This window comes from Rhinolophus hipposideros (assembly GCF_964194185.1).
Source record: "Rhinolophus hipposideros genome assembly, contig: HAP1_SCAFFOLD_77, whole genome shotgun sequence".
Lineage (NCBI taxonomy): Eukaryota > Metazoa > Chordata > Mammalia > Chiroptera > Rhinolophidae > Rhinolophus > Rhinolophus hipposideros.
This window is the reverse complement of record NW_027668847.1, coordinates 92,960-108,125: the sequence shown is the minus strand read 5'-3', so window position 1 is coordinate 108,125 and position 15,166 is coordinate 92,960. Positions and strand designations below refer to the sequence as shown.

The following is a 15,166-nucleotide window of genomic DNA, read 5'->3' as shown; positions in this document are numbered from 1 at the left end:
GGTCTGCTACGCTTCTCACAGTCAGCCAATGATTTTGACTCACAATTCAATGAATTTTTGCAATGTTTTCCTCAGTTCTGGTCAATTCTGGCCACCATGACGTCTCTTCATCAGTGACACAATCTTTCCCCTCAGAAAAATGTTTAATCCTTTTGTTCATGGCCGTTTTCTTCATGACATTATCCCCATGAACCTGGACTAACATGTTCCTGATTTCACTTCCACTCTTGCCAAGTTTAACAAGAAATTTAATGTTTGATCATAGCTCTGATTCAAGCTCAGACAGCCTCGCAATGGCACACAAAAACATGCAACAACAACGAGCAAGACACTGCCACTCAGCAAGACACAGCCACACATCAACACAAACACAACTCTGAGACACTGATATACCAAGGTTATGAAACCTTACTGAGCTGTTTGTACAGTGCTGCCAATGTAAGCGCACGGTGGCAAGTTCTCAAACTTAATTGTCAGATCTGATACTACACACCGAATAACAAACAATAATGATAATTATAAGCTCTCAGTGGGCTCTGGCACCTAGTAAGCACTGTGTAAAGTATAATAAATAATAAAAATGACAATAATAAGAACACGCCCTTGGAGGTAGGGACTGTGGTTTTAAAATGCTTGTCTTCTACAACATCAAAATAACACTTAGTGCCTAAAAGACACCTGATGGTTACACAGCAAATGGCTGCAGAGGCAAATAAATAAATAAATGAAAAGATCGCCCTTGAAAATTCTGTTTTAAGAAACCATAGAAATAAACCAGGGACAGCTCTAAAGTCTTAGGGGCACATTAAAGATCAAATTCCGTTTCATCTCTGTGTTTCCTATAACTTGCAAAACCACCGACACAAGTGCTTTGATAGAGGTCTACTAAGTTAAAGGGGTCCTCGGGCATTTCAGATTGCACAATGTGCCACATTCAGTGAGCAGAATAGCGTTTTTGTCATTGTGAAACTTTTCTGTACTTTTATTATAATCTTTTGAGTCCTAAGTTAGGCTATGGGAACATTTATTATGATTATCTTTTGACTAATGGCTACAGAGCATATTATTCTAGAGAAATTACACTGTCATGACAACTATCCAACTAACAGAAGAAAACATCTTCTAATGAGGTCAACATGTCTCACTCTGTTTTGACTTATGAGGAAAAAAGGTGATAATAGTGAGACCTTGTTGGCATATCCACATGGAAAATAACCCATGCTTCTCAACAAGGCACAGCTTTACTGACTTGTATCAGTAGATACGTTTTAAAAACAGTCTCACTGCGATTCCTTCACACTGGCTAAGTTTTGCAGCTCTTATTGTTTGCCATTTGTTTGTGGGACTAGGAAGGTATTGTTGAGTTCCTAGTTTTAGTTACATTATGGTGAGACAAACCACAATGTAATAACAAGAATTCAATCACTACATGTAATCCATTTGCTGTAAAATTTAAACAAATATTTATTTTTACAAGTCCAACTTATTGTCCAACTTATAAGGTGATTATAGAAGCAACATACAACATACTAATTTAAAAATCATTTTTCTTATTTACACAAATATCATATGGGATTGTAGGGGTCATGACTAGATAAATGAGTTTCTTTTCTCTCAGATTTTAAATTACCTACAATTAACTTTTATAATAATTCTGAATACTAGACTATGAAGAAAGACATTAACTAACAAAGAAAAAATATACATGCAATGTACACATTTTTTTTAACAGCTCTTTCAATAGCAAAACTTTCTTAGTCTTACTGTATGTCTGGTAGGACCACAAAGAATACTTCACCATTAAGAGTCTTACCTCGACTGTTACTGTCAGAAGACGTTTTACATCTCCTTTCCTTTTTATAATCAGAAATTAGTTGGGCGTTGCTATGTATAAAAGAGGTGAGAATATTACTGTTTTAATACTGACAGGAAAACATTTATCAAAACATGGAATTCTTAGAGTATTTCAGGTAATGTCTGAGCTAATATAAAAACTTGAATTATCCCATACGCTTCAATTTTGTAAGTTCTAAAGACAAACAAAAAAAGAAACAAAAACTCATAGACACAGACAACAGTTCAGTGGTTGTCAGAGAGTAAGTGGAAGAGGGGATAGTAGAAAAGGGTAAAGGGGGTCAAACAGATGGTGACAGAAGGAGAACTGACTCTGGGTGGTCAACACACAATGTGATATATAGACAATATATTAAAGAATTGTACATTTGAAACCTATGTAATTTTACCCCTATTGTCACCCCTATGTCACCCCTATAAATTTAAGTTAAACCCCTATGTCACCCCTGTAAATTTAAGTTAAAAAAACCCAGAGTAAGTTGCACAAAATGTTTCTTAAGCATGTGATTAAAGAAGACAAAAGAGCAAGGTGAACCAGTCATGCTGAGGGCACTACAGTTCAGTCAGTTAATTAGAATTAGCAGGGGCGAGAGCTGAGAACTCAGAAATCCTAGTTCTATAGCCCACAAGATCCGTTTTCGGGGAAGTCACCGCTGTTAGGCTCAGAGCTTTCCTCTACAAACCAAGCATCTCACTGCCTTATTTTACAGGTTGTCAGAGGATCAAATAGGTAATACAGCAAAATGGTAAGGCAATGGAATAAGTATTTTTGAGCTTTAGTTTTTGAAATTATTTTGGAATTCCAAATAAACCTAATGTGTGCTTTTCATAGGTTCTATTTAACATTCAAATGTTGCAGTTTACAGAAAATGTTTTTAATTTTGGTTATCAGCTACTCTCTTTATGGTTTGTAATTCAGTACATCTCAGCTATTATGTAATTTGTAATTAAATGCGTTTAGAAATATGTTACCTCAATAAGGTAGATAACATAACTGCCCCTATTATCGTAGCTAATCACACCAGTGGCAGAAAAGTCACAGAAGTCAAGACCTGGCTTGGACTACTTCCGTCTCATGTCTACCTGCTGAAACTCTGACCTCTCAGATCTTTCTAACCTTCCTAGGCATCCCCAGTTGACTTGGAAGATAGAACACATGCACCCTTATGAGGCGTGGAAGGTGTGTGGCCATTCTATCACCAAGTAACCTCCTTTAGATCCAGAGCTTTCTGTTTACTGGCTTCCGTGTCAGGCAAAACTTTAAATATTCTGAAACCTGAGGGAGAGTCAAGTCACTGGCCAGATTTTCATTATTTTGGAAAACAGATCACTGAGCCTCATCTTAACTAAGGAATCACAGGCAAGTTAGTGTCTACTACTCTGGGAAAGGCGCATGGGAACTTCCAGGACCTAAGGAAAGATACTCCATGGGATAGCAAGTGGCCTTGGGGTACAGATCTGGTAACAGGAGAAAGGAAAGTCTGATCTTTTCCTGCAGCATTACTGGCACCTCTCTGACAGCTCAGAAAGTTCCAACTAACATGTGCCGGCAGAAGACACAACAAGACACTCCAAAGGGTAAGTCATCATGGTGTTTGGGCTAAGATGTGGGCCCCGCATAGTTTTTCAGTGTTGGGGAAGGCTGTGTGTGGCTAAAGCTAGAAGTCCAGCCTCCCGGGACAGGGAGCTGGTGCTCTGGAATAGGAGCTAAGGATGTAAGCGAGCATCTGCATGTCAAGTTAAAAATATCGCCACTTTGAAGTCCAAGTGTGGAAAACCATGGACACAGAGGACTCGGGATCAGCAAGGGAACCTTGGAGCATAGGGAGTCATGACGACAGGACCGTTTCTATAGCAACCGTGCAGCAACACAATCGATGGAAACCAATGAATGACCAGAATGACCTTCCTTCCCTCTCCATCTAACTTGTGAAAGAGGATGGTCCCCCTTGGACTTAGGGAACACTCTGGCTTCTTGAAAAATTCAAGAGGGGAGCATAGCCATTAGCCTCCAGAAAATAGAGAATTTCCTGCTAAACTGTACATTTTACACCCCCAAATAACTAGTTGGAAAAGTCAGAGAAGAGACATTATTGGTACCTGACACACAGGGGTTATGCTTGGAATGAAACGGAGAACGTGGGGATCCCTAAAGATAAAGGTCTTCAAAGTTCTGGGATAAGGAATCTGTCCCTTTGCTACGTCTCACACGTCTGACTGTTTGTTTGTTTTCTGGCTGAGGATGTCTACTAACTCACTGACATTCCCCCCCTGCCTGACCTCAGTTAGGACGTCTCACCTGTTCCCTAAGCTGTTCCCTAAGAAGTAACAGTGAAAGTGTCTGGAAGCCCAGTTTGTTGATAACTAGCATTTCAATGTACACACTTACTCCGTCAAACCCTTAGATAAAGCATATTCTTCAGCGGTCCATCCAATGTCATCTTGAGCAAAGACATCTGCACCTGCCTGAAGCAGAAGCCGGACTGTATTTGAGGACTTATTCTTTGCAGCAAGCATGAGGACTGTTCTGAAATAACGGAGAGACAACTTCACCCTTAGGAACTTAAATTACGTAAACAGCAACATTGAGAGACTTTACCAAGTTCAATATATTGCTTATCTGTAAAGAATTGACCATTTACATGCTTAAGTGTTCATCTTTGTAAATTATGTCCAAGGCTAAAATGAAGGGACATAAAAACAAAAAAAAAAGCCTCTTGCCCCACTGGGTATTACCTAGAAGGTGCTAATTTAAAGTTCTCTAATAGCCAAGTAACTCTGCTGAGGTCACTTATCTGAAGTAGGTGAAGATTTCAATGAAGAATTTCCCGTTTCTTCCTTAGTCTTATATATGGTGCATCCAAAGTCAGCTAGAAGTCAAGTAAGTTAAAGCTACTTGGCAGGCTCAAAACAATAATATTAGTACTAATTCTAGTAAACATTGTCATCGTTGAGTTAACGGTGCTCATAAGCATGTGCTGGGCACTGAATCACATGCCAGGTCATGACACACGACCATACTTGAAGGAGATATTATTTCCCTCGTTTCCACATCGGGAAACATGTTTGGTGATGACAGTAATGTTCCCATGGTCACACACGTGACACATAGGAAAGCTGAGCATTGAAGCCAGTCCTGACTGAACTGAAAGCCCATCTCTTTTTTAATCACCCATCCATGACTTGTTTCATTAAAGAAGTTTATTCAGTTAATGTTGTCTTTCTCCCTTCTACCCATACCAATTAAAAATGATTTAAAAAAACCATCAAAATAGACTAGAAACGAAAAAGGATAAAAACTGAGGAATATCTGGTAGTAGTAATTCACAGTCACTTAGGGCAAACCCTATAACATCAGTATTCCTTGAAGAAAACAAATTAAAGCAGAGTCATCCAAACACCAAAATCAACTCCTATTTACGTTTAACGTGCATCTTTTAAGGAAACCTGAATACACAGTAGAGGTTAAAAAAAACTGTCAGAGAGACTAAATCCAATATTGTATCATAAACTAAGTTAGAGTCCATACTATACAAAACTAGTAAAGTTACTGTGAAAACCCTTTAGCTAATATAATACCATGTGACCAAAAACTGCAATGACAAATGACATCAGTCGATATCATAAATGAATATGAATCCTGCAGGATACGGTTCTTCCTGTTCACCAGGCAGAATAATTGCTTTTCTACCTAACTGACGATGTGCCGATATTTTTCACTTTGTAATTATAGGTTAATCCTCTTCTTATTAATTTAATCTTTCTGACTTGAGTAACTGTTACCGCTCTAAAACAGTTCTAAGTTAAAAAAAAAAAAGAACAAACAAATGTACCTTTTCCACTTATCAACTGCATGTATGTTTGCATGTCTCTCGAGTAAAAATTCCACCATTTTCCAGCGGTCCTTATACGCAGCAAATAAAAGTGGTGTAAAATCAAACTGTAAAACAGAGAAAACAATTTATAGCTTAAAAAGCTAGATAGTTCTAAATTGAATTTGAAAACTCATAAAAGATCCTCTAAACTTGAACATACACTAGAGAAAGTAAATAAAAAGTAGCCCTCTGTGTTGTCGTCTGCTGCTCCTTCCCTTTAAAATATCCTCCTCCTTCCTCTCCAACCGATGGACTTCCACCTCATTCTCCAGAACTCCCTTCAAACACTGACGGTCCTGGTGCCAAGAACTTTGCTCCCATCACAATCTCTATCGCACTATACTGCAGTTATTTTATCGTTCCCCACCTGAACCCAGAGCTTTCTGAGGGCAGGGGCTATTCTTCATCCCTGTATCTCCAAGCTCGAAAACATAGATGTAAATGCTTTAAGTCGTTTTATTGAATTGATAACCTAAATAATTATTTCTGGGGTAGAGTTTGTTACATTATATTCCAAAGAATATGTACTTTAGCAGAAATTAATTACTGTGCCCCACTAGGAATATTCCAGAAAGATCACCGGTATTTGAGAAATATAAAACTATGCTTTATATGGCTATTACTAAAGAAGTGTTTCAGGTCGCTTAATCCCGATTTGACAATACTTTTCTGTGGCAAACATGAACATTTGAAGTATCATAGAATTTCAGGGATACAGTTTGGAGAGCTTTCCAACAGAAGTGAAGGTTTTCTGCAGTTTATACAAACTTGCTTGCTTCTCTTCTATCCATGTTCTCAGGATCCCAGATGTCAACTTCAGGCTCTCCTGCTCCAAAAGGGTCACTAAGGAAATGGACTCTAAATTAAAAAGAGTTAGGCTTCAAATGACCTTTGATTGCTTGTCACTAAATGGTCCATGGGTTTTCTCCCATTATAAGACGATGGGATTTTATCTTGGCTGTTGGTAAGCTCAATGTGAAATTTTATTCTCAGTTACAAGGATAATCTTGGGACCCCAATGCCTATCTACTTTTTGAAAAAATCTGTTTTTTATTCTGTTTCTATTTTAATTGCTACTTAAAATTATTTTATAGCTCAGGCAAAATATAACTCCGAAATAAAACATCATGGCTTATCAGTTAACGTTTTAATACTGATCTACATGGATGATTTTTAGCATCATGAAAGTGACTAAATCACTTGCATTTTTAAGGAACCACGTTGAGGAGGATGATAGAATACTGCCTGGAATATGCATAACATCTACAACTATACCCATCATTGACCTCATAAGACTTAAAGACATTTCAATGGGTATGATTCTTTATAGGACGTATAATGATAAAGGAAGTGTTTTGTTTTTTGTTTTTTGTTTTTTTAAAAGAAAAACAACTTAGGAATTCTAGCTTGAAAAACTCACTCTCATTCTAAGGTGATTAATACAGAATACGTATAATAAATCAATATAGACTGTCTTGAAAATCTTGAAGTGTTTATCAAAATATTCTATAAAACAGGAATCGCACACTCCAGTGCTTACGGAGGCAAAGAAGGTGACCCAAGTAAGTGAAGAACCCAGGTGGGGACAGTAGCACACTAGGGAACACATGTCTCATATAAGAGGCGCAGCCTCGCCACAGGACACCCAACTGTAGTCAGGGCTCAAGGGGACCAGGCTTGATTCTTTAAGAGAAGCTTGACATCCTTATTTCTTCATGAGTCTCCAAAACTTTCGATGTTCACTCAACATATGGAGGTAAACTAAACATATCAAGGAGCCATAATTAGTCTATGGCCCACTTGGGATGTTTTATCTGCTGTTTCCAAACGTTTGTGTATAATGTGAATATTTGTATGTAAAATCTTTCTGTTTTTTAGTTATCATATGCTTCATTAAAAAACTGGGCCCCAACATGCAATAAAACTGTCATTTAGACTCATTACACCCACTTCAAGAATTTTTCCCATTCTTATTCAAACCATAATCTATTTGTATTCATTTTTCAGATTGTTAATCCAATGGACAATTACATTATAGGACTGCTGACACTAAATTATTGACACTTCCCATCTGTATTGCTACTAACTTCATGGGATTTCATGTTTAAACCTACCATCGTGATTATGCCACGGCTCTATGAATTTCACAGACATACTGAGAGAGTTTATCACACACTTTCGATCATTGCAGCATCATTTACGGTGGCCAAGGAATGGAGACAACCAAACTGTCCTTCAACAGATGACTGGATAAAAAAGATGTGGTATGCATACACAATGGCATACTACTCTGCCATAGAAAAAACAAAATGCTGCCCTTTGGGACAACACGGATGGACCATGACATTATTATGCTATGCAACACAAATCGGACAGAAAAAGTCGAGGACCATCCGACTTCACTCATGCGAGGGATATTAAACTGAAAGCAACAGACGAACAAGACAAGGAAACAAAAACTGATAGACACAGACAACAGTTCAGTGGTGACCAGAACGTAAGGGGGGGACGTCCCGGTGGATAGTAGAGAAGGGTAAGGGGGGGTCAAACATACAGTGAAGGCAGGAGAACTGACTCTGGATGGTGAGCACATACTATGACATACAGATGACGCATTATAGAAATGTACACTTGAAACCCATTTAAATACAATAACCATTGTCATCCCAATAAATTTAATTAAAAACAAAGAAAAGAAAACTGGAGATTTACAGAACAACAGGCAAAAAAAGTAGGTTCACAATTTCCTATTACTGCAGGAAAACCCCGCGTGCAGTAAGCATTTGTTGATCTAACAACCTGAGCACAAACAAACATGCAAAATTCTTAAAGGGCCCGATTCTATGCATTAGGAGACCACCCATCAGTAAGTTTCTAAAGATTCTCTGAGCACCAGTGAATGACTGATGGCTGAAAGGAAAAACGTGTTCTTCTTTAAGCCAGCAGGTACCGCCAATGATATTTCCTTCCACTTCTCGAGCCCAGAGGTACAGACAGTTCAAAAGTCAGGCGAAGAGCGTTGGGAAGGAGAGAGCTGAAGGAGAATCACCTCTCAAACTCCACCTCTTCTAGAGATTTCTTAAGTATTTGAGATCTGCGAATTGATACATTGCACTAGTAGTTCTTAACCAAGAGTTGTATCAGAATCTCAGGGAGATATTTCTAAACAACACATGTCCAGGCCTTATTAGCTTTCCATAGTCAAAACCTTCAGGAAGAGCCTAGCTTGTAAATGGTTTCCAAGTTCCTAGGGTGACTGTGATTCGCCAGCAGAATTCTAGCCGAGAACTAGTCCGGGAGACGATCCCTTCGGTCTCTTCTCTAGCCTAAGTCACCAATTTCCTCTGACATTGACGATTAGGCCAAATAAAAGTGGAAGAGACATGTCACTTATGAAAACCACACTTAATTTCCTGGGTAGGAGTGGAAACGGGATTAACAATTAAAATGCAACTTGATTTCATTATTGCTAAACCCCTTACTTCTCATGGGACAGTCTACATTTCACAGCAGAGTTTAGACTCTTCCCTAGGTGGCTCTTTCTGCCAGAACAGATGACATGTCACTTAATTGTCTGTCCTTCCCTCCTTTCCCACTTAATTGCCGCCTGTTCACTGCAATCTGGTGGATTCGGAGCCTTCCCAGATGTGGTCTCAGGGGAATTTAAAACTCACTAACTCTCTCTCCCACACTAAGGATTATTATCCCCCAAAACTGAAGAGGACCTTGACTAAGCACATAAACTGAAGGAAAACAAAAATAAAAAGCCTCTTTTTATTAATTAAAGTTATTGGGGTGACACTGGTTAGTAAAATTACGTTGGTTACAAGTGTCATTTCTATGATACAGCATCTGTATGTCGCATTGTGTGCTCACCACCAGAGTCAGTTCTCCTTCCACCACCATATGTTTGACCCCTTTTTCCTCATCTATCTCCCCTCCCCCCTTTACCCTCTGGCAAATATTGAACTGCTGTCTGTGTCCATGAGGTTTTGGAAAACCTCTTCTTGTTATTTCCCTTCAATAGCCAAATTTCCAAATTGCCCTGCATATTTCTGATGGTTATTTCCTTTCCCTTTCCTTTTTCCCTCTTAGGCTTTAGCCAATGAGTACTAAATAGCTTTATATAAATCATTTGTTTATAAACAAACAATTTGTCAACAGAGGGAAGATTTCTATGATATTGTAAAATGCTTTTTTGTGTGTTTGAGTTTTAAGGTAAAGCCGATTTCAAAGGCAAATTTTGCTTTCCTGCATTGTTTTGCATTAATTGGAAAACAACTCGGATGTGAAAAAACACTTAAAAACGGAAGTGTTGCCTGTAACAAGTTTTGTTTTCACACGTAATTTGTCGTAAGTGCATAAAAGAGAGCTGTGCCCTCTACTGCTACTTTAGAGGTATCATCACGTAAAGTAAAATTTTAGAAAATTAAGTTCCAACTGTTTGCATTCAGGGAACGCTTGAGCTTCCAAAAATGTAAAATTGACCCTTCCTCTGTCAACCAAGGGCATTCCTGCTGGGGTTGCAGTGGCGAGCGGTGATGTACGTCCAGGAACAAAAAGGGGTGAACGTGTCCCCATCACCTGCTCCCTCTGTACACCTAAAACCTGCCCAGCACCTCCACAAGGCTGAGCAGGAGCCCCACTCCGAGGTGGAGACCTCAAGGGGGGCCATGGCTGGCAGAGTGGCTAGGAACGCAGGTGGATGCCCTTGCTGGATGTCCAAACGTGACTGGCTTTCCTGCCCTAATCTTCAGAATCCCCAAGGCCTGGGGTGCTCAGGGCCAGTGTCCTGCTGCTTCCCCTCCCTACCTGCACACCCCCAGCTCCCTGGCGGGACCCAGGCTCCACTCCTCCTCCCACCCACCCCCAGGAACACCCATCTCCTAGGCCCTGCCCTGCAGCAGCCACCCCCACATACTTCCCTCCCCCGGGTTCTTCAGTCCTTGGTGTGAGTGAACCTGGCACCGACTCCCACGCAGTAACAGGACTCTTACAGGACAGAGCTGGGCTCTTTCTGTGGCCACCCCACTTCCCCTTCCTGTCTTGGCTTTGGACTTGTTTCTATGGCGACAGGGCCCGGTGTACAGCATGCTGTATATATCGACTAGAAATAAAATGCTTGTGGCTGAAACACATGTATTACAAATATTGTGTAAATACAGTCTGTGGATCTATACCTCATTGGTTGCTTCCATGTCTGCCTGGTGTTGCAGCAGCAGTTCAGCTATCGCGGTGTTGTGCCCCATGGCCGCGTAGTGGAGAGCCGTGTTGTCACGGAAGTCCTTCACATGTGGATCCGCTCCATGCTGTAGTAGGATTGTTGCACACTCCTCTTCCTGGCACTCCACGGCCTGTCAGGATACGTCATTAAATAAACGGTAAATTATGGGAATTCAAAGTAAGCATTCCACAAGTTTCCACAATTAGTTATAGTTGATTGAAACTATTTCATTTTTATTCTAAATAGTTAAATAAAATCCATCTCCTGTTGACAGAGCTGGCTACCACATACCTTTATTAGAGCTGTCTTGTTTCTGTTGTCACCGAAATTCATCTGGCATTTTTTCTCTGCTAGAAGAGTCACCACTTCCTCATGGCCAAAGGCGCTGGCCAAATGGAGAGCAGTCCTATGAGGGTGAGAGGACATTTAGGACATTACAGGGCACTGTCTCAAACATGCAGCTCTGCACGCAATTGTAAACATGACGCGCCACTCCAATGCCTTCAGAACCAACATGGAGTTTTCTTCTGCACAAAGTACAATCAATATTCACGAGCTCTTGTTACTCGCCACACTAAGGACAGAGCAGCCTATGTGACTACAGAGAGCATGCCCTGGGGAATCAGCTCAACTCGGGTCTGATCCTAATTTAACTCGACCACTTATTAGCTGTCCCTTAGCCTTTGTGTGCCTCCATTTCCTCATCAACAAAATGGGGATAAAAACTGTAGTTAACATCACAGGACACTGTTGTGGGCTTACATGGGAATCTATGCAAAGTGTTTACTTAGGTTCCTAGCACAAAACACACAGCTCAATAACTGTTTGGTAATATTATCAGAATCATTACCATCACTACTACTTTAAAAGACAACATTTCAATTAAGTAAAATGATATCATTCCACCTACTTTGCAGCTGTGTTTTAAGGATTAAGAAAGCACACTGTATTTCAGTGATTCTAAGATGCTTCTTTTCTCATATTTTAACACCTCTGACTCTGGAAGGCAATGTATAATTCAGAATGCCTTGAAAGTATAGTTGGAGCATTTAAATAATTTCTTACTGGTATTTACAAGAACGGGCATCCTACCACCCTAACGTGAAGTGAAATAATGGAAACACACCAGACCTTCCGCAGTTCTCATCATAAGTTGGCATCTAAATAAATGTTCATTCTTAAGAGCATCATGGGGAAAGAGGACTAACATCACCAAGAAATTCTTGTTTTGATTTTCAAGAAACCTGAAGCCAAAAGAGACTCAGCATTCAAGTGACTAGGGATGGCTCCTTTCATTGACTGTTTTGATTCATAGATTACATGAAAATCGGATGATTTCCAGTGATCGATACTCGTATTTAATACTATTGTACACTAGCTAAACAGCAAGTTTGGTCACTGTTCACAATGTCCTAACTGGAGAAATCCTTTTGTTTGAAACGAGGGAGGAAAAGCTTCAATGGATATTAGGTACTAATACTTCCATTTACAATTTTTCATTTCGCTCCTACTGGGCAACATAAAGTTTTTAAGGATGAAGAGGGCCTGAGAGATACATTCTGAGAGTCCCAAGTAGACTGTGTCTGCTCCATAACAGGTATTCAGTGTATATCTGATGAATAAATGCATTGAAAGAAGGGATAACTACAGCTGGAGAGTTCAATGTTTTTAAACAAAATGTTTATAGTAATGCAGTACTTCTGCAATAGTAATAATCACTTATATGTGCTATTTTTGATTTCCATAAAGACAGAACCAAAATGATGAATCAAAAATCATTTAATATTATAGGTAGTGAAGCTCTATATAATAAAAAAATAAGTGTGTACAGAAATATAGATACGTGAACTTCTACCAGCACAGATAAAAAGACTGCCTTTACTTTTGAAGAGGCTAAAAGTTGCCAGAAAATACCAATCTTTAAAAAAAAATTTGGACATAGAAGTGAGAAATTGTTTTAATCTGTACAAGATGCATATTCCTGGGAATAATGAAATATTACCTGGGATTACTTTATTAATAACAAGCTGTTACTAGAATTCCTGTATATGTTCAGTGTAGAGATCAGATTTTTTAAAAAAGAAAATGTCACAGTACAAACACTCAGATATCAAGTTTGCACATATTTTTGGCTAAAATAACATCATAGTCTGTGTGTGTCTATATAATCAAAGGAATGCTTTCTCCTTTTCCAATCTACCAAAGTACATCTTTGCATGTAAACATGTATGTATTATCCATACCACCTTCAATGGTCTCAGGTAATTCCACCCTACAGACGCACTGCAATTTATTTACGAAATCCGTTGATGTGAATTTTTCACAAGACATTGATATTGTAAGCAGTGCTGAGAAAAGCAAATTGTATGTGATTTATCTAATTATTTCATAAAGATATTTTAGTGCTTGAAATTGATGGGTAAAGGGAATACACATTTTTAAATGTGGTACTTATCACCAAACTGCCTCTTTGAAAAGTCAGAAGCAACTTAAATTTGAAGCAGCTGTACAAGTACCATGGTTCCTCATCTTCTCAACCTTTGAGGATGGAAAAGAAGTTTTCATTTCTTTTGCAACTTTAATTCCTTTTTTTTTTTTTTACCTAGGACACTAAGTATTGGTCACTTATAGATACACAGAAAGAACTTGGTCAAATTCAAAATTCGACTGCTTTTTTTCTGTTGATTTCAGACACTTCTCTATAAAACAAAGATACACTTTTCCCTGATATGTGTATGCTGTACATAATTTACAAGTACCTTTTCTTTTGCTTTGTTAGTATTATTATCTGATATACAGAGACTATTGATTTCTTATATTGCTCAACCAACCTTCTGAACTCTTGGTTTTTTTGAAGTCTTCGCCAACATAAAAAAATGTATAAATAGGAATTTCTGTTTTCTTCTGGTACTTTCCTCATTTCGTATATTTATAGTTTTTAATCTACAGTACATCTGGATCTTATTTTTGTGATATGAAAATCTAACGAATTTTCTCCAAATACTTAACAGGTATTTTTCCATCATTCATGAGTAATTCATATTTTCTACTAACCCTAAATGTCATCACTATGAAGCTCTAACATCCTGCATATATTAGGGTGTTTGGGCATTTTCTGCTATATTCCAATCATTTATCTCTCTTTTCAGCTCTTAGTAAAGAAATTGTGGCAATACAGCACCCGTTGACACCTAGAAGGGCAAATCTTCGTCTACTATACAGAATGATTCTTAATTTTATCACTACAATCAAAGAGCATGTGCAACCCAAAACTTTTAAAACCCTGAGAGTTTAGTTGGCTTATGGAAAACTGATAACTAGAGGAAGAGCACACACGGTGAGAAAACGAGTCTTCCTAGCCAAGACCACAGCCATCTTCCACTGGAAGCTTCCCTTCTAAGGCCCCTCAATAAACACCATACATACATGGGTGGACACTGATGTAAAACGGATACTGGGTTTTAGCTGAAGAACTTTTAGCCCACAAGTCGCTCTATTATGGGAATTAGTTTTCTCATTACGGACTTTTCTATAGTGTTTAACAATGTGGTCTAAAACTGTGCACATCAAAAGTAAAATGCTGCATATACTTCTTTTCATTTCTATTACTGATATTTAGTTAAATTGGTTTAACATTGTCAGTAAAGTGCTTTATAAGGGGAATTATGAGTGACGGGACCTTGAGAGTTTGTCCTGGTGCTCACCACGTGGGCCTGGGCCCTGGCCCCCAGGTAAGGGCCCCGCCCAGGCTGCGCTCCTCCCGGGGGAGCCGGCAGGTGGGCCCCTCTCCCAGGCCCCCGCCGCCTCCGGCCCGTGCCCAGCTGCCCCCCAGGCCCGCTCACCTCTTCTGCCGGTCTCTGTCGTTCAGTCTCTCTGGATGGAGCGAGAGCAGCTTCTGCACTCCGGCCACGTCGCCCCTGGAGGCAGCTCTGTGGATTTTTTGGAGATCTTTGTCTCGGATGCAGTACCCGGACTCCGAGGTGACCCCACCTCCGGTCTCAGGCTGCCAGCCACCACCATCGCTCTGGGGTCTCCTTCGGAAACCCAAGCCGGACCTGACCTTCAGAATCCCTAAGCCAATGAACCTCCTCATGGCCAAGCCACGGGCTTCAGAACCTCCTCCGCACTTCTCACGCCTGTTTTCTCCGCGCCCAGCCAACAGTAGCCTCTAGAGCAGCCAACTCCAGTCGCCACAGTATCCCCGCAGGACAGC

General features: G+C 39.7%; 1 protein-coding gene across 1 annotated transcript in view; it reads right to left on the bottom strand.

Moving 5' to 3' along the window:
- Window positions 1-15,166, bottom strand: part of LOC308495748 (uncharacterized protein) — a 43,702-nt gene extending 28,536 nt beyond the window's left edge. Inside the window, exons 1-3 of the mRNA XM_081080725.1 lie at window positions 14,796-15,166; window positions 11,245-11,359; window positions 10,910-11,083 (exon numbers count right to left, since the gene is read on the bottom strand). Of these exons, the coding sequence (XP_080936851.1) occupies window positions 10,910-11,083; window positions 11,245-11,359; window positions 14,796-15,046 (540 nt within the window). The 5' untranslated portion in view covers window positions 15,047-15,166. The remainder of the gene's footprint in view (window positions 1-10,909; window positions 11,084-11,244; window positions 11,360-14,795) is intronic.